The sequence below is a fragment of the Saimiri boliviensis genome, chromosome 1, assembly GCF_048565385.1.
Source record: "Saimiri boliviensis isolate mSaiBol1 chromosome 1, mSaiBol1.pri, whole genome shotgun sequence".
Lineage (NCBI taxonomy): Eukaryota > Metazoa > Chordata > Mammalia > Primates > Cebidae > Saimiri > Saimiri boliviensis.
Genome location: NC_133449.1, coordinates 237,087,753 through 237,110,603, shown reverse-complemented (window position 1 = coordinate 237,110,603; position 22,851 = coordinate 237,087,753). Strand labels below are relative to the sequence as shown.

The window sequence follows — 22,851 nt, the reverse complement described above, 5'->3', positions numbered from 1 at the left end:
CCACTGTTAAGAATTAGACCCATTTATTTTATGGGCATAGAGAATGGCTGCACCCATCAATGATACAGCATATAGATTATCCTTTTAAATTGTTCTCCAATACTTTACACCTTGTAAGCCTTTTCCATAATTTTCCTTTTGTTTCTTTCCCCCAGGCTCTCTGCAATTTTTCTATAGCTAGCTTTAAGTTTGGAAAGAAAGGACTGACGAATGCTGAGTAAACAGACTATTTCTTGACACTTAAATGACATATTTCTTAAATTACACTCTAGAGAATCACTTTCATTCTAACTAACAACACAATACTGGAGACTCATTCAATGTGAGATTTACCCTGACTCTGTTATTCTTCCCACCAATCAACACTTGGGCTGTGCCTTCCTTTATTTGCTTTAATTCCTATAGCTAGAGGAAAAGTATCACATAAAGGAGGTCACAGACTTTGAAATATGACATAGCAGAGTTCTTTCCACAAGTTTTTGATGTCCTATCTTTGTGATTTGGATGAATTGCCTAACTTTTCTCCATGTCAGTTTTTCATCTGTCAAACAACAATAACTAACAGCAAAAAAGAAATCACAATGACATTAGAAAATATAATGAAATGAATGATAATGACAATAAAACATCAAAATGTGCACAGGACAGCTGAAGCAGGGCTTAGAAATATTTAACCTTAAATGTATTTATCAGAAAAGAAGGAAAACTGACAATCAATTACTTAAGCTTCTCAGGCGCTAAAACAGAAAGTAAGATAAAACCCAAAGAAATTAGGAGTAAAATAGAATAGATAAAAACAGATTCAATGAAAACATATATTCATGTACATAAAATAGAAAACTATCAGTAATGTCAAATGTAGCTTTTTGTAAAGATTAATGAAACTGATAAGCCCCTAGCTAGACTGATCAAGAAAAAAAAAAAAAAACAACCACAAAGAAAACACAAAGTGTCAAGATCAGAAATTAAAAAGGGACAGCAATACAGACTTTAAAGCTTCAAAAATATAAATAATACCAATTTCTTAGAAAGTCTATGTGAATTCACTGAAGTACTTTAAGCACCTAGCACTCTACCATGGCTCATAGAAGTCATTCATTTAGTCATTGAATATGCTTTGACTGAGCATATGCCCTATGCTGAGCAAGAGGAGTACTAAGGTAGGTGGGGTGAGTGTGAAGAGGGTGTGTGGGAGTGGAGATAGACATGTTCTTTGCATCTGTAGAGCACAGAGTTCAATGGTGAAGTCTGAGACAAATTTTTTAAATTGCAGATACAAATGCAAAATTACAATAATGAAAAATGTCAGCCAACTAAAGGTGCATTTAAAAAGGTTAAATGACTTAGTGAGGAAGGTCAGAATGGGCTTCCCTAAGAAAGTGATAGCTGAGATGCTATCTATGAAATGAGAAGATATTAATTAGGTGAAGTTAACGAGTCAGTTTTGCTGTGGTTTAAATGTGTCCTCCAAGGTTCATGTGTTGGAAACTTAATTCCCATTGCAACAGTGTTGGGAGGTGGGGCCTGATAAGAGGTGATTGGGTCATGAGAGATCTGCCTCATGAATGGATTAATGTTGTTAGCTCTGGAGTGGGTTAGCTATCCAGACAGTGGCTTTGTTATAAAAGTGAGTTCAGCCTTCACTGCTCTCTGCTCTCTCACTCCTGCACTCTCTTGCCTTCTGCCTTCGGCCCTGAGAGGATACAGCAAGAAGTTCCTCACCAGATTCAGTTCCACCTTGGACTTCACAGCCTCCAAAATAAATGTATTTTATTTATAAAGTGTCCAGTCTGTGGTATCTGTTGTAACAACAGAAAATGGACGAACATAGTGCTCTCCTTACAGGGAGAAGGAAGGGAAAGGCCCTGTATTGGAAGGAAGGATGGCCTGACACAAAGTCATTGTGGCTGATGCTGGAAAACAAGGGCAAGTGGAGGGGACAGATGAAGTTGCTGAGATTAATGGGACCAGACTTGTAGGGGACACTGAGAAGCCTGGTTTTTATCCTAAAAACAATAGGAAACCATTTGTATCTTAAGTGGAGATGGGTAACATAACCAGATTAGAAAAGATCATTCGCCATGTGGTATGAAGCATGGAATGGGTAAGTCATTGTGGATATACAGATGCCAGTAGACTACTGAGCTTGCACAGGGGAAAAAAAAATAGCTAGACCTACTGTTTACAATATAAATTAAACTAGAAATAGCTCAAATGTTCACCAAAAATGGACTGGTTGAGTAAATTACAGTATACAAACATAATGGGTTACTATGCAGCTATAAATAAAAATGAGAAATATTAACATATATTATTATAAAGTTATAGCCAGAATACAGTGTTTGATAAAAAAAAAAGCAAAGTGGAGAAAATTGTATGTATATGCTGTTACTTGCATTTTTAAAGTGAAAGGCTAAATCAAGGTTAAAAAGTGTTACCCACAGGAATAGACAGGGAGAACAGCAGAGGGGACGGGGATAGAGGCTAAAGTTCTCCAAATACAAATTGTTTTGTGGATTTCACCTTGAAACCATGTAGATATCTTACATTATTATAAAGCAAAATTAAATTTTGAAAATTAATCTATGAGAACTGAAAACAAAATGAAACAAATGAACATAACTATACATTGAGTTAGTGGCATAATCATATGCAACAGAATTAATTAGATTTTAAAACTATATACCTTAGGTCAGTGCCATGGCTCACACTTATAATCCCAGCACTTTGGGAGGCCGAGCTGAGCAGATCACCTGAGGTCAGGAGTTCCACACCAGCCTGGCCAACATGGCAAAACCCCCTCTCTATGAAAATTACAAAAATTAGCCAGGCGTGGTGGTGGATGCCTGTAATCCCAGCTACTGAGGAGGCTAAGGCAGGGAAATCACTTGAACCTGGGAGGTGGAGGTTGCAGTGAGCCAAGATGGTGCCACTGCACTCCAGCCTGGGCAACAAGAGCGAGACGCTGTCTCTCAAGAAAAAAACAAAACAAACAACAACAACAAAAACTATATACCTGAAAATGTTTTTGGAAATCACATTGTTGGCAAAAGTGTTGCTTTTTTGTCTAAAACTACTGTGAGAGTAATTTGTATATATTATAGAGCAAGAAAAATGGGAAATTATCTGCTGTTCTAATTCTGTCACCTTTGGTGTCTTTGAAAACTGGAATTTGAGGTGTAGGATGAAGAAAATACAGATGCATGATAAAATGTTAAGCAAAATCCCTGTAGTCCTGATTCTGAATTAGAGGTATAAGCATGAACTCATGCTTGAAAACAATTTATTTCATACTTCTGTCGACTGAAAACATCTAGAAACAATGATCAAGATAGTAGTAATATCTGGTATACAGGGGTCTCCAAATACCATTACCCACTTAAGGAACTTGCATTCCACAGAGAAACGGCTAATTCCAGGTTCTGAGGCCAGATATGTGCAAGGTAAGCTGGGGATGCCTTATACTACTGGCCAAAGATCAAAAAATGAATGCATCAACATGAATAATGTAACAGTGACTTATATTTGCAATGATACAAAATAATTAGTCACCTTTAGAAAATGATTTGGAATAAATTAATTACTTTGAAAATTAGTAAATAAAGAGCAAAAATCATGTGTTTGTCCTTCTTTTCCTGTACATACTGTACATCAAGGTAATCAACTGACAGGATAATGCTTCTCCTAACAGAAGTCTTCTAGCTGTCAAATAAATAATAACAAAATTAGAATATTATCATTTTTTCAATCCATAGTGAAATAATGGATCTAGGTAATGATCATCAATACCTGCTAAAATCACAGAATGAGGGTCAAGCAGCCTTCAGGTGCCTTCTGATGGAAGACTACAATATTATCTATGAAGTATACTTATAACAAAATATCAAACCTGCATCTGATCAAGCCTTTAGGGTTATCAGTACACAGAAAATTCAGAAGATAGAAGAACGTGTTAAATAACACAACAGGGGATGCAACTGGCAAAATTCAGGGTTTATGAAACTCTGCTGAACAAATGTTGCCACTATTTAACAGAAAATTACAAGGAAAAAATAGTAGGATTGCAAAGATCAAAAGAGTTTAAGACTGATCAATCAGTTGAAATATATAGACATTATTTCAATCTTGATTTAAAGAAGCAAACTAAAAATCTATTGACTGGAGATAATGGGTATGTGGGGGTTATTCATATTATTCTCTCTAATCTCTGTTTGAAATTTTCCATGGTAAAATGTTAAACAGTAACAGCAAAAAACAACTAACTCTATGAAGTGCTCATTATATACAAGGCACTGTTTCAAGCACTTTACATAGCTAATCTGTCACCCGGTCCATGAGGTGGGTACTCACCTCTACTATACAAATGAGAAAACCAAGGTATGGAGTGGTTAAGCACCTTACTTAAGGGTGCACAGCTAATATATTAAGGTATTAGGATTCAAAACCAGGCAGTCTGATTCTGGAACCCATTGGGTGAGTACCTCTCACAATGATGGCAGCTTGAACTAGGGTGGTGATAATGGAGAAGAGTGGATGGACTGAAGAGATACCAAAGGTGAAACTGACCAGACTCCATGCTAGATTGCACACAAAGTTAAGGGTCAGGGGAGAGTCCAAAGTATTTGTGAGGTTTTGGCTTGCATCATGGGATACATAGTGTTAGGTTTCATTGAGATAACAAGAGTGAGAGAGGATCAAGTTTGGAGGGTTAAGATGATTTGGGTTTGCACCACGTCAAGGTTCACGTGCCTTTGGTATATCCAGGTGATGTCAGCTGGGGAGCTGGCAATACTGGTGCTCTTATATGCTAGTTTTCCCCTTTCCTCCTCCTTAGAAATGCGTATATTTTCTTAGGATGAAGAAGGGAAAGGGTATTTTCTAGTTTTGAAGTACAATAAAGTAATATTCTGTTCTTGTTTCAGAGGTGTTGTAGCAGTATCACTTGCACATTTTGTAAGATTGCTTTTACTGCACTCTTAGGAACTGCTAGAAAACAGGTCAATTAACCAACCATCCCTCCCTTGACTGCTTACTATGCCCAACCAGTGTATCAGGTGCTTACACATTCCATCATTTCCTGCTTTCTTGCAGTTACTTAAACAGTTATAAAGATGTTATTCTTCTCATTAAATGAGGAGATGGAAGATCGAAAAGAATAAGTCACTTGCCAAAGTTATAGAACTGTAAAGTAGCAGTCTGCATCCCTAGTCTTTCTCCCATTATGCCTCTATTTTTCAAAGTGTGGGTGATGACTTAGGTGGTCATGGTCATGGTGTTTAATTGCACAGACACATACAGGAAGAAAGTGCTTTAATATAATTTTCATCCAACCTTCGGTTATAACATGGAGAACAACTCAGTTAGGTGTTGGTATGTCTTTAACACCTAACACTTGGCCAATCTCCGTTTTCAACCAAGAAAGGAGAGCTTTGGACTCAGTTTTGAGCAAATAATAACAGTATGTAGCAGGACTTTGATTACATCTTATTTTCATTGTGTATATTTTTAGGTACACTTTTTTTTTTTGAGACAGAGTTTTGTTCTGTCACCAGGCTGGAGTACAGTGGCACGATCTCGGCTCACTGGCTTACTGCAACATCTGCCTCCCAGGTTCAAGTGATTCCCCTGCCTCAGCCTCTGGAGCAGCTGGGACTACAGGAATGCACCACCACATCCGGCTAATATTTTGTATTTAGTAGAGACTGGATTTCACTACATTGGCCAGGATGGTCTCGATCTCCTGACATCATGATCCGCCCACCCCGGACTCTCAAAGTGCTGGGATTACAGGCTTGAGCCACCGCACTGGCTTTTACGGATACTTTCTATTAATAAGTGGTATTAGTGCTTCCGTTTACATAGAAACACAGAATTGCATTTAAAAATAAATTTTAGTAAAAGAAATAAACTGAGTAAAGGAAAACTATTACATACAGAAAAGTAATAGTGGTTCAAAGAAAGGAAAAACAAACACACACTACATGAGGCTGGAATCCAATGGATGACTTCTGGAAAACAGTGCACTTCACCGTATCTCCTGCCCCTCGCCCTGATGTTGGGCTTTGGTGATGGCCTTATCTCTCTAACCGCAACTGAGTATCTTAACCAAAATATGATGTGAAAACACTTCATCTAGTTACTGGTGAATGCAATTCTCTAGTGAGCCTGTCACGGACCCCGAATACTGCGGGCCAGACAGTATTTTTATTCTATATTGATCAGATTGACATGTTGGATGGGACACCCCAGCCCTTGGCTGCCCAGATGTCTCCCATGCCAGGGTTTCAGGAAAGATATGAGAGCAGAGTACATAACCAGGAAGTCATGGCAGCTAACACCTAAGACACTGGGTTATTTTGGAAATCTTAAGAATATCTAGGTGATTATCTATCTACCATCTATATTCTACTAATATGCTTTCTGGTATTAAGGCTGTGTTCACTAATTTCCATCTATTCCTCTTCCTTAAAGCTCGAATCCCCCATCTTTCATGACGGTACCATGTCTGCACATTTTGTTCTTTCCTCCTCCCCTTTTCTGGGACAGAAGCTGTAATCAGTATGTTTGTGAGAAACGGTTGTAAATAGGCTGCCTTAAAAAAAAAATTTTTTTTTTTTACGAGTTCTTCTAAACATAAACAAAGGCAATAAAAATTCCAAATGCTACATATATTTTAAAAGACATCATTGTCACATGAGATAAATTTGCTCATGTGTTCCCCAAGGAACTGAAAAGTACATTATAGTCACTGTAACCCTGCTGGGTAGAGACAGTATCTTCTCTTTATTCTCTGTTATTCCTGAGACTATCTGTTCAGCATATTAAGGAAAGAAATCGGTATCTGAGATAATGCATCTGCATTTCTCTCATTTCCCATGGGCACCACAAAGCCAGTACTTTTTCACCCCTGGCCCTGGCAGAGTAGAATCCAAAGCCTGAACAATAGCAGGCTTAAGTTTTGCATTTTTGAGGTATTCTTTAAGTGAAGGTGGTAAATATTGATATTGGTAAATACCAGTAAACTCGTCTTCTTAAAGCCACAAGGTCAAAGAAAACACAGGTTCCACCTTCCTAGGCGGGGTACCCACAGTCCCGAGTCTGCTCACTGTGGCTATGTCAGTTCCTGCGAACCTGCCTACATCATAGATGGCACACCAGGCAAAGGCCTGACTAGTGTACCTCGAACAAGGGAAAGACCCCCTACTCTGAAAATGGAAACTCATCCCATTCCCATGCATAGACAGGGTGAGGGTGTGGAATGGGCAGTGGGTGTGTACGTGGCAGGGCGTGTAGGCTGGGAGCTTTTTTCCCCTTCAAAGCTGTAGCAGGAGCCCAGCGGGCTCCCCAGCCCCTTGGCTCTCGGCCCTACCCCGACCATTGTCAGCACACCTCGTCCCTTCAGCTTCCGGGCCGCGGGCGAGATGATTTGCTGCAGATGACATCAGCCCCGGGCCAACGGCTGGAAGAGCGGAGGCAGCCACCGCGTGAGGATGTGCCGGGTGGTCCTTTCCTCCTCCTCTTCCTCCTCCTCCCCGGCTCCCTGCCTAGTCTCCATATAAAAGCAGCGCCGCCTCCCCGCCCTCTCTCACTCCCCGCTCCTCTCCGCCGCGCACTCTCCGCGGCGCTAGGAGAGGGCGGAGGGGGAGGCGGCGCGCGGCGCGCAGCGCCAGAGGAGGGGGGACGCAGGGGGCGGAGCGGAGACAGCACCTTCGGAGATAATCCTTTCTCCTGCCGCAGAGGAGAGGAGCGGCCGGAGCGAGACACTTCGCCGAGGCACAGCGGCCGGCAGGATGGCGACCGTGGTGGTGGAAGCCACCGAGCCGGAGCCGTCCGGCAGCATCGCCAACCCGGCGGCGTCCACCTCGCCTAGCCTGTCACACCGCTTCCTTGACAGCAAGTTCTACTTGCTGGTAGTCGTCGGCGAGATCGTAACCGAGGAGCACCTGCGGCGCGCCATCGGCAATATCGAGCTCGGTAAGTGGCCCCGCGTCCCCAGGGACGCGCGCTGGGAGACGCGCAAACACGACCCCACCCAGGGCGCGACGGTCACCGCGCTCCTCTCGCGTGCCCCGCACCCAGGCCTCTCCCCACCACCTCCCATACTTGGTCCAGACTCTTTTCTGGACTAATTAAGAAGAATAATCCGAATTATTAGATATGAGACCCAGGGGGAGTCTCCCAATAACCTTGAGGGATCTGTCACCACGCTGGGTCCGCATCCTCTGCTGAGTTGGCCACCGCCTCTCCCGCTAAGTGAAATGCAGGTGTCAGGGGAGCAGAGGTCAGAATAAAGCCGCAACTGCAGGAGGCAGCAGGGTGGGGGAGACCTGATGCAAACACTCCTTTCAACCCCCTCTGGCCTCAGGAAAAGGCTGGGACTCCCACAACCGCAGACCTGGGGCCGAAGTCCCATGTGCCAGGGCTTGCGTGGGATTCATCCTCACCACGGCTAGCTCAGCCCCTGAGAAACGCCTTTTCCGATTTCAAACCTTCCGATCCTTTCTTTCCTCAGAATGACTAGGCTAGTCCTAGGGCCACGCCCGCTCCCCCCACCCCTCCTGGGATGCTGGGATGCAAAACCGCCTGCGCTTTACCACCAGACAGAGCCCGCCTCGCTACCGCCCCTGGGGCCTTGGCTGCAGCTCTCAGAAAGGACAATGGGACCCCAAGTTGTGGGGTGGGGCTGCTGCTTTTAAAAGTCCCAGCCTCGGGAGTGGTAGCTTGAAGGGGGTCGGTGGGGGAGACGTCAGCGGGTAGGTCAGCTCCTCGCCCGGTGCGTGCACCCTTGGCGCTCTCTGCGGAGGCCGAATAGCGGTTCGCCCGCGACCCTGGGCGGGGTCCTGAAGGTCCGACAGGCTCAGCCTCGGGCGCACCGAGAGACCCGCCCCCAGCCCCACCCGAGCTGCCGCAGTGCCCCCGGACCGCCCGACGCACCTGCCCCCCCACACTGCGGCGCCCCAGTCGGGCTCGGCTGTCGGGGCGTGCGCTCCGCCGGAGCCTCGGGCTGGCGGGGGCTGCGCGCCCCCACCTCTCCCTCTGCCTGGCTTTGTTGCGCTGGGAACCCCTGGGTGGGCAGCTCTGGTCTCTGCCTTTCCCTTTATCCCCCAGCGTCCCGGCCCTCCCCTCGCCCCTGACGGAGGTCGCCGGGGCCCTCCGCAGCCCCAACCCGCGCTCTATTCTCCTGGGGTGGTACTGAAGCGTTTCTCCGGGAGACACCGGTTGGTGGGCGTGGTGCAGTCCGCACTGCGGTCTCTACGGCAGCCCGAGGCGGACAAAGGGCGTTCACGCAGGCCTCGTTCTCTGCTCCCCCTCCCCAATAAAAGACGAAATAAAAACCTTGCTTTAGATTAAAAAATAAATAAATGCTTGTCATCTGCCTCTGCAGTTGGAAACGGCCACTTGTCCCCAGAACAAAAGGCTGCAGGGTGGGGACTGGAGTTGCGGACCTGGTTCTTTGTTTAACTTTAAAGCACTTGATTTTTCCCTTTCAGTTAAAAAAAAAAAAAAAAATGTGAGCTGAAAGTCATGATATTTTATTCCCAAAAATTCAAGAAGAGATATTTAAATAGTGAAATGTCTTATTTGAGCGGCTCAATAACCATTCATTTTCCGATTATAGGCCTTTGGTTAATCAGTTCTAATTTAGTTGTTTGCACAATTTTCTCCTTGAAAACATTTACACGTATTGACTTTGGGTGTGGCTATTGCAGGAATCAATGACTTTGGATTTTTTTCTTTAAAAAATTCTTTGTAAGTGGCACTCCTGGGAAATAAGAATATATTAGGAGGTGCTTTTCTATCTGCAAAATCCTCATAACCATTCGATGTGGCGGTGCTAGAAGGGGGATCATCAACCCCGCTTTAGAGCTGGGGACCCAGAGAGACAGGAAGGGTAAGAGAACCAGCTCAAGGTCACAGCACTCATAAGTGACAGAAGTGCCGGTACTGCAGCGTCACTCGTTTTCTGATCCTGTTATGATGTTGGTGGAGGGAGAGGTTTCAGTAAGACAGTTTTCAGGGCTTGCCTTTGTATGGCCATCCACTTGTGGGCAGCGCCCCATGCCGGGAGATGGTTCAGCAGTCACCTTCGGACCATAATTACCTTCCTGCTTTGTTACTCAGCTGATGATCATTTTAGTGCCGTATTCCTCAGAGGGTTTATTCAAGCTACTTCTGTTTACGGAGAAAACAGAGGAATCCACATCCTGCTATGAAGAAGGGCTCCCTGCCTTTACTGTTTTTTACACGACTAGCTTTTAGTGATAAAATTCAGATTGGTCTTCTTGACATTAATGTTTAAAAAATTATATTGAAGAATTATATAGAGAGGAAATGGCACAAATCAAAGATGAGCAGCTCAACACATTTTCACAAAACAGACACAACCTTGGTTACCCAAATCAAGAAACAGGCATTACTGGAACCCCCCTCCAAAACCCCCTCGTGTTCCCTTTGCAATAATCAACATGCCTTCCTGATGTTTAATTCCCTAGGTTGGTCAGGTTTTTGCATGGAACTCCGAAATGACTGTATTGATCCCGTTCAGAATCAACCAAGTGACTGAGCAGAGTCATTTCCATACACACCATAGCAGATGCTGCTTTTCCTCTGGAGATGGCTTTCCTAGCTCCTAGGGTGTTGGATGCAGCTTAAGATGGCAGGTCCTTACAATGCTAAGTGAAAATCCTGCTCCCATAGCTTTTCAGACAGTCTGAGATGACTTAGCAACAGGGCAGGCTGGCCCTGTTTTCCTGTGCATGACAAGCTGATGTTTCAGCCACGGGGTCCCAGCTGGGCCTCCTCCAGAGGTCACTCTGATGCCACTGCTGTTGTTGCTGGTGCCTTTGGGCCGTGTTGTGCGAAGCAAGATGGAGTTGCTCCAGGGGGCCAGCTCTGACGATTGTGTGCTGCAGGCTGGGAAAGCAGTTCCTCATCTATTACTCTTTCTTCCTATTTCCTTCTACCTTAACTGAGAATCTGGATTTGGAGACCCTGGCGACTTGGATTCTTGCCATCTGATTACTGAGGGCTCTCTGGGAAGCCTAGAAAATAATCTATAAATCTGTAGAGACATGGTAGTAATGCAGTAAATCAACAGGCCTGGAACATCCCAATGTGGATGCTTCCTAAATGCTTCTTGAAACCAAGGAAGAGAGATGCTCTTGTTTTCTCAACTATATTCGGAAGACATAATGAAGGCTTTGGACATGTCTCCTCCAGAGTTTGGAACAATAGTGTTTCCTCAGACTAGGCTAGCTTCATTTATTTAGTTATGCAGGACTTTATTCCAAATTGTTTTAGCAACCACCAACTACTACTTTTTGGAGCCTTTTTCTCCTCCCTAATTAGCCCCCAACATGGATTTATCTAGTGGTACTCATTTTCAGCAAAGCCCTGCTTCTTGTTTTTATTTTAATGCATAGAGGACATACATCTGTCCCTTGCAAACTGAATTCTAGAGCCTTGTGAAAGTTTTCATTTCGTTGTTTTTATTTTATTTATTATTTTTTAAAAGAATCTAAAACATATAAGGAATACTAAGTATCTGTTTGATGTTTTCAATTACCATTAGATTGCAACTTTTCCTTTAGTTAACATTGGGAATCAGCAAGATTTGTTTATGAAAAGATAAATGTATGTAACATCTACTGCTCTGCATTTTTAGATAAAAGTTTAGCTGATTACATTGTAATATTCTGATGTCACTTAATTGAATGTGTTCAGTCTAAGATGCTCAGAGAATTTAAAACCCAGGAAAGATTTGGGGTTTAGTTTTCGTTTTTTTTTTTTAACAGGCGAAATAAGAAACTAGTACCAAGGCCGGGCGCGGTGGCTCAAGCCTGTAATCCCAGCACTTTGGGAGGCCGAGGCGCGGGTGGATCACGAGGTCAAGAGATCGAGACCATCCTGGTCAACATGGTGAAACCCCGTCTCTACTAAAAATACAAAAAATTAGCTGGGCATGGTGGCGTGTGCCTGTAATCCCAGCTACTCAGGAGGCTGAGGCAGGAGAATTGCCTGAACCCAGGAGGCGGAGGTTGCGGTGAGCTGAGATCGCGCCATTGCACTCCAGCCTGGGTAACGAGCGAAAACTCCGTCTCAAAAAAAAAAAAAAAAGAAAAAAGAAAAAAAGAAACTAGTACCGTATGTGGTGAGAATTTAATGTTAGAGAGTCTTAAATTTATTATATTTGTCTTTATACTTTTCAGAGTCAAAGACAGATGGATTTCTGCTTGCACTGCTTAATTGGTATTATCTACTAAGGGCTTTGTGATCCATGCTGAAACACAAGCCAGTCCCCAAATTTAAGGTCATTAAATTGTGACTCATTGTTCACTTTCTCTAAGGGCTTACTTTAAGAAATAAGTTCTAACTTTTTAGACAAGCAAATAATTATAAGTCACTTCTCATTTGCTTCAATTGTAAGATGTTATCTCAGACCTAAATTATTTATTATCAATGCTTTGAAACTATGAGCGCTGTATGTAAGATATTATCTGCATTACATATAACACATTATGAACATCAAGTTGCTGTCTTTAAAAAAAGAAAAAAGCAAATTAACGATGAGTTCAAGGGAAAAATAATTTTTTTCCTCTGAGAAATAAAGCATTACTAAACTTAGAATTTCCTTTCATTTATTTATTTAATTTTGATTTCAATCTGATTTCAAACTACTTTTTAGCATAGTTTTACAAATGTAATCTTATGATTGTAGGTTAATCATTTAGGTACTTGCAAAAAATACTCAAAAGCCTGTTTTTCAGAGAGAGCAATTAAATCCTATGAAGGAAAATCAACTTGCCAAAGGCCCAGATAACTGTCAGATAGAACCCATGTACCATCAACATGCAATGCATAGTCATTTCATTTTGCTTTCTTCAATCCACTGTCACCTTTAGAAATACGGATTTTAGCCTTTAAATGGGAGATGCTTTTAAAATTGTTGGTTATATTAAACAATCCTGTGGAATGCTTACATGATCGGTAAACTTGGAACAATGTAGTCTATGTATACCAAGAGTACCTGACTCTTCCTCATTTTTCACCCTGACTTGTTCTGTGATGACCGCTCTCTGCCTCTCTACCCCATAACCTATTCTTTTCTCCTTTTTTCATCTGTGTATATCATGTGCATGTTAGCCTCCCTTTTGTGTACTGCTACCACCTGGGGTCAGAGAACTGAGAAGGAAAGATCTTTTGTTGCTCCCTGGTCCCAAGGAGCTCACTTTCAGGGCTGGGCAGTAGCCACAGAGCAGGCCCAGATTGTTCTCAGGGATGACGGATGCCTTTTGGCTCCAGACATTGAAAGAATAGAGCTCAGTGCCTCCAACTGCCTGGAGTTATTCTGCCCCCGACCTGGGTAAGCCCAGAGGGGTACAGTTTTATAATGGTGGAGAAACAAAGCCTCAGGGAAGAGCTTGACTTGGGGCATATTGGGGTGATAATCAGAAAGAGGGCTTCCCTGCACCCCCCCCCCCAACAGAGACCAGGATGACTTGTTTCTGAAAGCCTCTCTCTTCACCAACACCTCAGGATCCCCAGCAGCCAGATTCAGAGAGAGGAGACTATGGGAACTGCCAAAGGGATATTTTTCTGTCCTATGACCTTTAGAGGGCTCGCTGATGGCTCCCTGTTAGGCACAAAGGGGAGATACATAAACCTAGTAAATGCAATATGAACCTTCATTGACAACTACTCTTAGCCTTTAATATATCCAGCAGGAGATACAAAGTAATTACAAATTATTTTATTTCTAAAATTGGTATGGAAAGTGGCCTGATTCCAAAATTTTCCTTTCCAACTCGAATAGCCGGTAAATCCATTGTAACTTTTATTTTTATAAGTCGTAGTAGTGATTGTGCATTGCTAACAAATAATTTGGCTGGAAATTGCTCTCTTAAAAAAAACCCCTACATTTTTAGTTTTATTAAGAGTGTAAAAATGATAAATATTTTTATCAGCTGTTTATTAGTATAATTTAAAAATTACTAAGTGGATTTCTTATCATTTAGTACTTTTTCTATTGCTAAATAACAAATCTATGCAAAATAAAATATGTATGTAAATATAAAGCAAACATTTAACTGTGTGTGTCATGACAAGTTAATTGAAGCCAAGGGAAAATGGCAAGTAACGATGTAAGAGCAAGTCTGCAGATAACCCTGGATGAAGTCATTCAAATAATGTACCAATTTAGACATTACTTAGAACAAAGAGAGAAACATTGTATGATTTTAATTTAAATGCATATGTCTCATTATTAACTTATTGACCCAGCTTGACAGGTTTGAAGACAAAATGGAGCTGAGACCTGGAACATGGAGAATTCAGTCAACAATACCAATTAAGCAGATCAGACAGGAACTCCATTTTTTTTGCACTAGACCAGTATATAGTGTATACGTTGAAGTAAAATATTCTAATGAATTCAGACCTCTCAACCTGTCAAGCTCTCTGTGAAACAGAAAGAACCCATTTATCATTTCTGCACTAAAAAGATCTGTGAAATCTCAACATGCCTTTCCTGTTAAAATTTAAATACTCCATTAGCACAAATGCAAACTGAGGCTATTAATGTTTCCAGGGAGAGCCATAAAATTCTCCCTTATAATTTAACCTGTCCTTAAGCATGTTAACTCTTCCACACCTGAATTCTTCCCATTGATCATATGAGAAATTTGTGCCTCTATTTAGTGGACACACACCTACTGGAAAATGTTCTTCATGGTTGAAAAGGTCTCTGGTGTGTAATCTAAAGATATATCAGATGTGCAGTGAACTGAGTTTCCATAATCTTTTTTTGTAATGTATAAGTATAACCCACCTTGATTCTTTACAGAATAGGAAAACTGAATATAACATAACCAAGGGTAAATACAGATATGCATTAAGGATCTAGTGTGTATTTAAATAACACACTGCTATTTATTCTCCCAAGTCTGTATACATGACTAATGTCCAACAAAAATGATTAAATGACTGGGTGTTAATTTAGAGATGACTCACCTGCTGTGTTATACCTAGAGGTTCAAGCCCTTACCTTTAGGAAGTATGCAATAAATGTTTGTTGTTCCAGAGATTTGTTCCTGGCAATTGAGAAAGCTCTATACAAAGGTACAATTAGGGACACCACATACTGGCTCCACCACGAACAACTTATTAGGAAAGATATAATATATAATATGTAAGCATGTAACACACACACACCCACACGCGCACACACCAGAGTTTTCGGGTTCCCCATCTCTTCCTGGTTTACTCTCCAGGCCTCCCTTCTATGATGCTCTCTGGGTTTCCCGCTGGGCCGTGCCCTTTGGGAGAGCGGGAGACGAGGACAGCAGGAGGAAGAAGGAAGAGGCTAGAGGCTGGGGCATGAGCACGGGAAACCGCCCTCCCACTGCCTCTCGCCCTCCTGTTCCTCTCACCCTGGATATGCCTTTCAGCCTAGGGAAAGGAAGTCTGAACTTTTGAAGGAGTAACTGATTCATGCCCCCAACTCCAGAAAGGTTTTATAAAGGGTAAAAAGTTGCCATTTTTCTTTGCCTCTGGATAAGAAAATTCAATACAATGAACAATTATGAATAAAAGAGCTGCCTGCCAAAGTACTCAGGTGACAGAAAAATGCCTGGAAGGACAACCAGGCCAAGTCTCAAGTCTCGAAGACTGAGATCCAGCCTGCTTATCAACGATCACACAAATCTTGGATTGATAGCTAAGAATTCAGAAACCAAGGTCAAAAATGGGATGGGTAAAGGAAAGAAACTGTATGTGTACACACCCAGAACATCATTTTAGAAACAAAGGCCTGTGCTTGTGGCAGCCCCCATATACCTTCTTTGCTTTCATTCTACATATTCTTGCCCCCTACAAGTGGACCATGAGAAAGCTAGAGTTAGGCTGTTGACCTCTTAGCTGCTGAAGAACTAATCATCTTCCTGGCCTTTCTAGTCCCTCCCTAGAGTACAGCCTGTCATTTTCCTAATAACTGTTTTCTTTGACTCTTCCAGAAGAGCTGCATTTACATTTTATGAGGGGCAGAAGTTCAGTTCACACTGCTAATTATCCCTCCCCTGTGGCCTGGTGGAGAGACCTCCCCGGCCCTCCCATTTTGTGGGCATCTACTGCCAGCCACCAAGCTCTTCAGAAAAGGAGTTCCCACATCCTCCCTGAAAGCCTGAGAAATGTTACAGTGATGTTGTCCAAACCACTCTGAAATGACTAACTGGAAGTCTGTCAACTGTCTTTCTTTCTCTCCCTAGGAATCCGATCATGGGACACAAACCTGATTGAATGCAACTTGGACCAAGAACTCAAACTTTTTGTATCTCGACACTCTGCAAGATTCTCTCCTGAAGTCCCAGGTGAGGCTTCCCGTTCAGTATTAGCCAGCCTAGAATTCCAAAGGACCAGGAGCAAGCTAGAAAGCTTTGTCTGGGCATCAAAAGACTATCTTATTGCTAAAAGGATACTTTGTATTTGTTATTATCAACTAGCTTAGCCAGCAACCACAGTTAAGGAAGCTACTCTAGATTATCACTGTGTGGGTTATATGTTTTGTGGATTCTTAATAAGAAGTTTTAAATTATAGGGTGTGTGTGTGTGTGTGTGTGTGTAAGTGTGACACACACACACATACCAAAGATCATACAAATTTTGGATTGATACCCAGGGCCTGAGAAAGTGTGTGTGTGTATCTCACTGTATTCTGAGCTCAAGGGACTGTAAACTATTTAAGTGTTAATCTTACCCAGATAAAATTAGAAATACAAATTGGATGCTCCTAGGATCCCAGAACTCTGTTTCTGCAAAAGAAAAGGAAACGTACTGCATTTCAAAATGAAATTTGCATCATCATTTCATAATTGCATTATCACCTGCCATTGTATTACCACTTTTCTTTCTTAGTGTGGGTAAAAAAATCTGGTGTTACAAACTGCTGTTAAAATAGCCTTTCTTTCAGAGATGAAACGAATACCAAAGAATAAATTAAAGGTAAGGATGCAAAAATTTGTCTTATGTGAAGATGTTCCCACTAACCAGCCACCTCCACGTCTCTGGGGTTGCACTCTGACCCGTGCCTCGGGTGCTGGGATGGATTCATGCTGACCCATCTCATCTTGCTCTTGTGAGCCATAACCTACATGCCTCCTATCTGGTCACATTTGGGAATTATGAGACAGAGTTTCTGGCCCATAGTGACTCCAAACCTGGAATGTATTTCTCCAGACCTTTGCCATTGACCCATCAGAAACACTGCATTGCATCTTATTTCTTGACTATCACTTGAATTTTACATAAGAGAAAGCTATTTTCTGTCCATATACCTTTGTTATATGATTGCTAATTTTATTGGCACTGATATAACATCAGGAATGAGGTTCAGCCTTTTTTGACTGATTAGATCATGTTTCATTAGTCTTGTACACACTAATATTTGAAATCACTTTTAGAGAATATCAGTGCCTTCACGAATCACATTTGGCTGCAATAGTATGCCCACAGGACTGTCTCGGCTCTTCCTTTTGAGTTTGATATTAGAATAAAATCTGATACATCTCAGTTATTGAAATGCATTGTAGCTATCAAGTATGGAATTGAGTAAATGTGCTGGCAAGGAATGGTTTATAAAAGGTTAAACTTACTGCAAAGTCACATGAAAAATCAGTTTTTAAGTAACTTTGCTTTGAGAAAAAAGGAATCCAGAGACTGTGTTGCCCAGACAGCACATGATTTGCTGAAGCAAAGGTACAGTATAAGGTTATTTCTCTTACTATTTTATTGTATTTTTGTCTTGCAATATCTGCATAACTTTTAAAACCATCTCATTAAAAAAATGATGGAAGTGCTCTTTTCCAACAAGTACGATTGTTTCAAAACATAAAAACTACAAGCTTTTATTTTTTCTCTATATGTTGTTCTGGCTTTCTTACTATGCTTGTTTGTAAGACTACTATTTTTTTTTTTTGGGTGTACAAGTCATGTGATTCTCATTGTGTTCATTCATAGTTGGATTGACTTTATAGAGTAACAACTGCTTATTGCAAAATGAAAGGCTGCAAGCATTGCTGAAGAATTAACCATTTCTATACCCAAGACCTAGTATTGTCTTGTGGAGTAGGAAGATCAAGTTTCCCCAAACTGTCACTTTAGCCTAATGTACTCCATTCTCCTCTCCTTTTTCCTGCTATCACCTTCAGTAAGGATTGGTTACCTACCGAGTTGTATCAGTGTTATGCTAGATGCTGTGTTTGGAGATTGGCCTCTGGCCATACAGCATCTTTACCAATCTTGCCAACTCCAGAAAGGACTGATATTGTGACTTCCCTCACAAGCCTATGAGTACATTGTACAGGCCAGTTTCCCCTCTGGAAATAAAGCATCTAGAATAGACCCATTTTAGTAATGTTCCTGGGTGGGGAGCATGAAGGTTTCTAACCAAGACTGTAAGGTAATAAAAGCACATTGTCAGATTCAGTTTCAGATAAGCGTGTTTTAGAGAGAAGAGATCTTAGAGGATAAGAAGATGAGGTTGGGAGGCATGGAGATCACAGGATGATCACTGGATTGGGCCTAAGGAAGACTTTAGCTTTTCCTGAACAAACTGGAAAGATTTTATGGGAAAATTTGAAATCTGTTTTTAAATGGGTTCAAGTCTAGTGGTCTTTTCCTCTCTCACTTGAAATAATGTAAAAGCTAACTTACGTACCTCAGTTCCCCTAAAATGGAATTAGCTGAACCTTTTCCTTTAGAGTTTCAAGAATCTTTGTTTGTTTCTTTGAGACAGGGTTTCACTATGTTGCCCAGGCTGCTCTCAAACTCCTGGGCTCAAACAACTCTCCACCTCAGCCTTCCAAGTAGTTGGGATTACAGATGCATGCCACCACACCTGCCTAATTTCAAGAATTTTACATTAATTTAGAGACAAGGAGTAAGATGAAGGATGGATCCCCTAAAGAAAATGAGCCATTTTTCAGCCAGGTAAAACATCGTTAAGTAACACCTACAATATGCCAGGCAGTATGGGGTGCTTGGTAAGTGAGGACACTGTGAAGAAAAAAAAACAAATACAGTCATTACCTTTATTATGCTTATATTCTCGTGAGAGGAGAAGGCATTTAGCAATCATATGCAGATCAACATAAAATCTAGCCCCTTGCATCAAATCCAGGCTTCAAACAGTCTTTGGGGATTTGGTTAAAAAAAAAATAGAGACAAGGTCTCACTATGTTGCCCAGGCTGGTCTTAAGCTCCTGGGCTCTAGCAATCCACTTGCCTTGGCCTCCCAAAGTGCTAGGATTATAGGCATGAGCCACCACACCTGGCTAGGGTTTTATTTTAAGGCCAGCAGTTATGGTAAATTATTCATTGCCTTCTATGATATAAGTATATTAAGGCTTAGGTCACCAATATATCTGTCTTACATTCCTGATGGTTATTACAGCTTTTGTTGTTTTCAATAATTAGAGATCACTCATAAAAACTGAAGGTAGCCTCAAATTATAACTAACAGATTGCGCAAATGGCACAAGATTGATTCCCTAGTACTAGTTTACCCCTTATACTAGTTTTTAAATATGGTTTTTGAGATTTGGTTTGGCTGTTTCTTCAGGACTGTAGGTCTCATTCAAGATCACTCTGAAAGATTTAGTCATCCTCTAAGCAGGAATCTGAACTGTGAGTCCTTTCTCTACACAAGGTGGGTGGTAGGTCCCTCAGCTCCCAGAATGTTAGTCCTGTGATCTTTAAGCCCTATCCAACTCTGGCATACCATGATTCTTGGAGTGGTCAGTCACCTGGGTCCATCTTACTATTACTTTGCCTTACTATTGCAGCATTGCCTTTCCTAAAGATCACTCAGCAAACATTTGGCATGTGCCCAGGGCAGATCTCTGCTGATTTGCCTTGATGTAAAGCCATTCCTGGCCTCATCTAAGCTGGCTCAAGTGAGAACAGTTATCTTGAAAGAAAAAATTAGGTGCTCTTTTCTGAACACTCTCTAATCTTTCTGTCAAAGTAAAGTTGAGTCTTTTCAAAATAGAGCAACAGTCTTTTTTTGTTTTGGTTGGTTTTTGAGACAGTCTTAGCTATGTTGTTGCCCAGGCTGGAGTGAAGTGGTGTGATCTTGGCTCACTGCAACCTCAACCCCCTGGGCTCAAGTGATTCTCTCACCTCAGCCTCCTGAGTAGCTGGGACCGTAGGTGTGCATCATCGTGCCCAGAGAATTTTTTGTATGTTTTGTAGAGAGTGGGTTTTGCCATGTTGCCCAGGCTGGTCTCGAACTCTTGAGCTCAAGCAATCTGCATGCCTTGGCCTCCCAAAGTGCTGGAATTACAAGTCTGAGCGACTGTGCCTGGCCAGAACAACAATCTTATATTTCCTTAATTATGAATTTAAATACTATTATAAAATTTTTGTTTACCTATTATATCATATGTTTTTTTGTACCCTAATCACATTGGATGAGAGTCATCTTGGTTAAGTCTGACCACAAAAGTAAAGCTAGACTTACCATGCTGTACGTGTTTTATTTCATTTTCCATTGCCATTTTCTTCTTTCCCAGATTCAATTTTAGGACTGTCTACATATAGTAATAAAGAAGGGTATCTCCCAGAGGTTGTAGGAGGTACCCCATAATTATCTATGGTAGACAGACACAATTTCAGAACAAAAAGTAAACAAATAAAAACTATTCCCAAGACAAGTGACATCAGACTGAAAATCAGTTACATTTTTATTTTTTTCCCATCATTTTGCCACTTTTATCTGCCTACTAAAATAATTAAAAATTTTTTATCATCTGACTCCTCACCAACACCCTAGTGTAATGATTAAGAGTGCAGATTCTGGGTCAGGCGCAGTGGCTCATGCCTGTAATCCCAGCACTTTGGAAGGCCGAGGCGGGTGGATCACGAGGTCAGGAGTTCAAGACCAACCTGGCCAAGATGGTGAAATCCCGTCTCTACTAAAAATACAAAAATTAGCCAGATGTGGTGGCAGGCACCTGTAATTCCAGCTATTGGGGAGGCAGAGGCAGGGAATTGCTTGAACATGGGAGACAGTGAGCCAAGATCGCGCCACCACATTCCAGCCTGGGCAAAAGAGCGAAACCTGGTCTCAGAAAAAAGAAAGAAAGCGTGCAGATTCTGGAGTCAAACTGCCTTGTTTGATCGTAACCCTGCAGTTGATTTGCTGTGTCATGTTGAACAAGTTACCTAACCATTTTCAGTATTCTTGTTTGTAAACTAAGGATGATCACTTCAACCTCATAGTTTCAATGCAGATCAAATGAGTTAAAGTGTGCGAAGCTCTTCAAACAGTGTTTGTCACATGGAAACCAGTGTGAACTAGTATTGTCTCCCTTGTGGAAAATCTTTTTGACCTTCATATTTGGCGATTGTTATTATCTGTGGGAAATACTGAGTATTGATATTTGGCTGGTTTCCTTTTGGTGGTAATTTTAAACTTGTATTAAAGATGTTTCTCAGAGAAACGATTGCTTTCAGCATTCTCAGAAGGCACAGAGCTGCTGCTTATGTGTAAAGGGTGGTAACATTCTATGACTGAGCTTCTAAGGTCCTTTGGGCTTGAAAGCAAAGCACTGCCAATGCTTTAAAGTGCTGGCTGGTATAGCAGAGCCTGAGAGCAGGGTTGGAGACCATTTGCAAAATGTTCCTGTGGGTGCCCACGCAAGGGCTATCAGGGAACGTGTGCACAGTCCGAGAGCTGGGCTGTTTTCTCGCTGTGATAACCCATCATGGTCACTCCCTCTATGCCATTCTACATTTGGTTTTCTCTTCTGCTCTCATCAATCAACAGGTGACTATGAATGCTGCCAGGTTTAAGAAATAGATTTCTTGTGGTTTATTTTCTTAGGCGGCTGAATACACAGTAAGACCTTGATACATTTACATTTTGTCACTCGTTTTATAACTTTTAGATCATATTCACAAATAACCATCATAAAATGTGATGGATAGTGTAATGTGTATATGGGCAGTTTTGTTCTGAGAACCGATACCTTTTTCCTAGAAGATAAACAAACCACAGCTGAGCATCTTTAGATTTGTACTGAGTGATTGCTAAAAATATCTCCCCTGGAGATAGGTTTTTGATAGAGAATTAAAATCAGCCCTTTGAATTTCAGTCATGCGAATCTTCTCCCTTTGACATTAATGAGGCACGGTTTACAACTAATATTTACCAGTGAGTGATAAGAAGATGAGAAAATGCTCTTAGAAAAGGTCTAAGAATATTTTAAGTCATCTTTCTCTGTCTAGACTTGTGTGTTTAGTCTGTCCTGTGTAGAATTACAGCTTAATTGCATGTGCCTAGAATATATCAACTGCCCTATGACAGGGAGTAATGAATGTGTTTTCAGCCTTGCTCCAACCTTTAAACAATAAGGCACACAAATATATGTTCCACTGGCATTCAAGGGCCTGACTAACCCTCAGGGAACCTGCAATTTCAGAGGGAAAGCCGATCCTTTATCCTCGTGTTTTCTGTGTTGCTTGTGCAGATGCTCAGGTCTAGGTACTTGTCCCCACGTCCACGCGGCTCGGCTCATCTTTCCTCATTGCATCATCACACAGGATTATGGGAGGAATCCTGGTATGTTAGAAGAAAATGACAAATAGCGTTATTTTCATTAAGGTAACCAGATCTCTGTTTAATATTCCTTGAGGTCATTGCTGCCTGCCTGGGAAGGAGACTCCCATTTTAATGCAAATCCCTAGCCTTGCTCCCACTTGCCCCGTGCCCTGAGCCCTCCTGGCACAGTTGCAGGGGAGAAAGTGATCGGCAGCTCCTCATGCTGTCTGCTCTCACCCCAGTGCTCCCATTGAGAC

The 22,851-nt window shown here is 41.8% G+C and overlaps 1 protein-coding gene across 1 annotated transcript in view; it reads left to right on the top strand.

Annotated features, from left to right (window-relative positions):
* Window positions 1-7,681: 7,681 nt before the first annotated feature.
* The window catches only part of MAP1B (microtubule associated protein 1B), a 109,072-nt gene continuing 93,902 nt past the window's right edge, over window positions 7,682-22,851 (top strand). Inside the window, exons 1-2 of the mRNA XM_003925762.4 lie at window positions 7,682-7,974; window positions 16,263-16,364. Of these exons, the coding sequence (XP_003925811.3) occupies window positions 7,791-7,974; window positions 16,263-16,364 (286 nt within the window). The 5' untranslated portion in view covers window positions 7,682-7,790. The remainder of the gene's footprint in view (window positions 7,975-16,262; window positions 16,365-22,851) is intronic.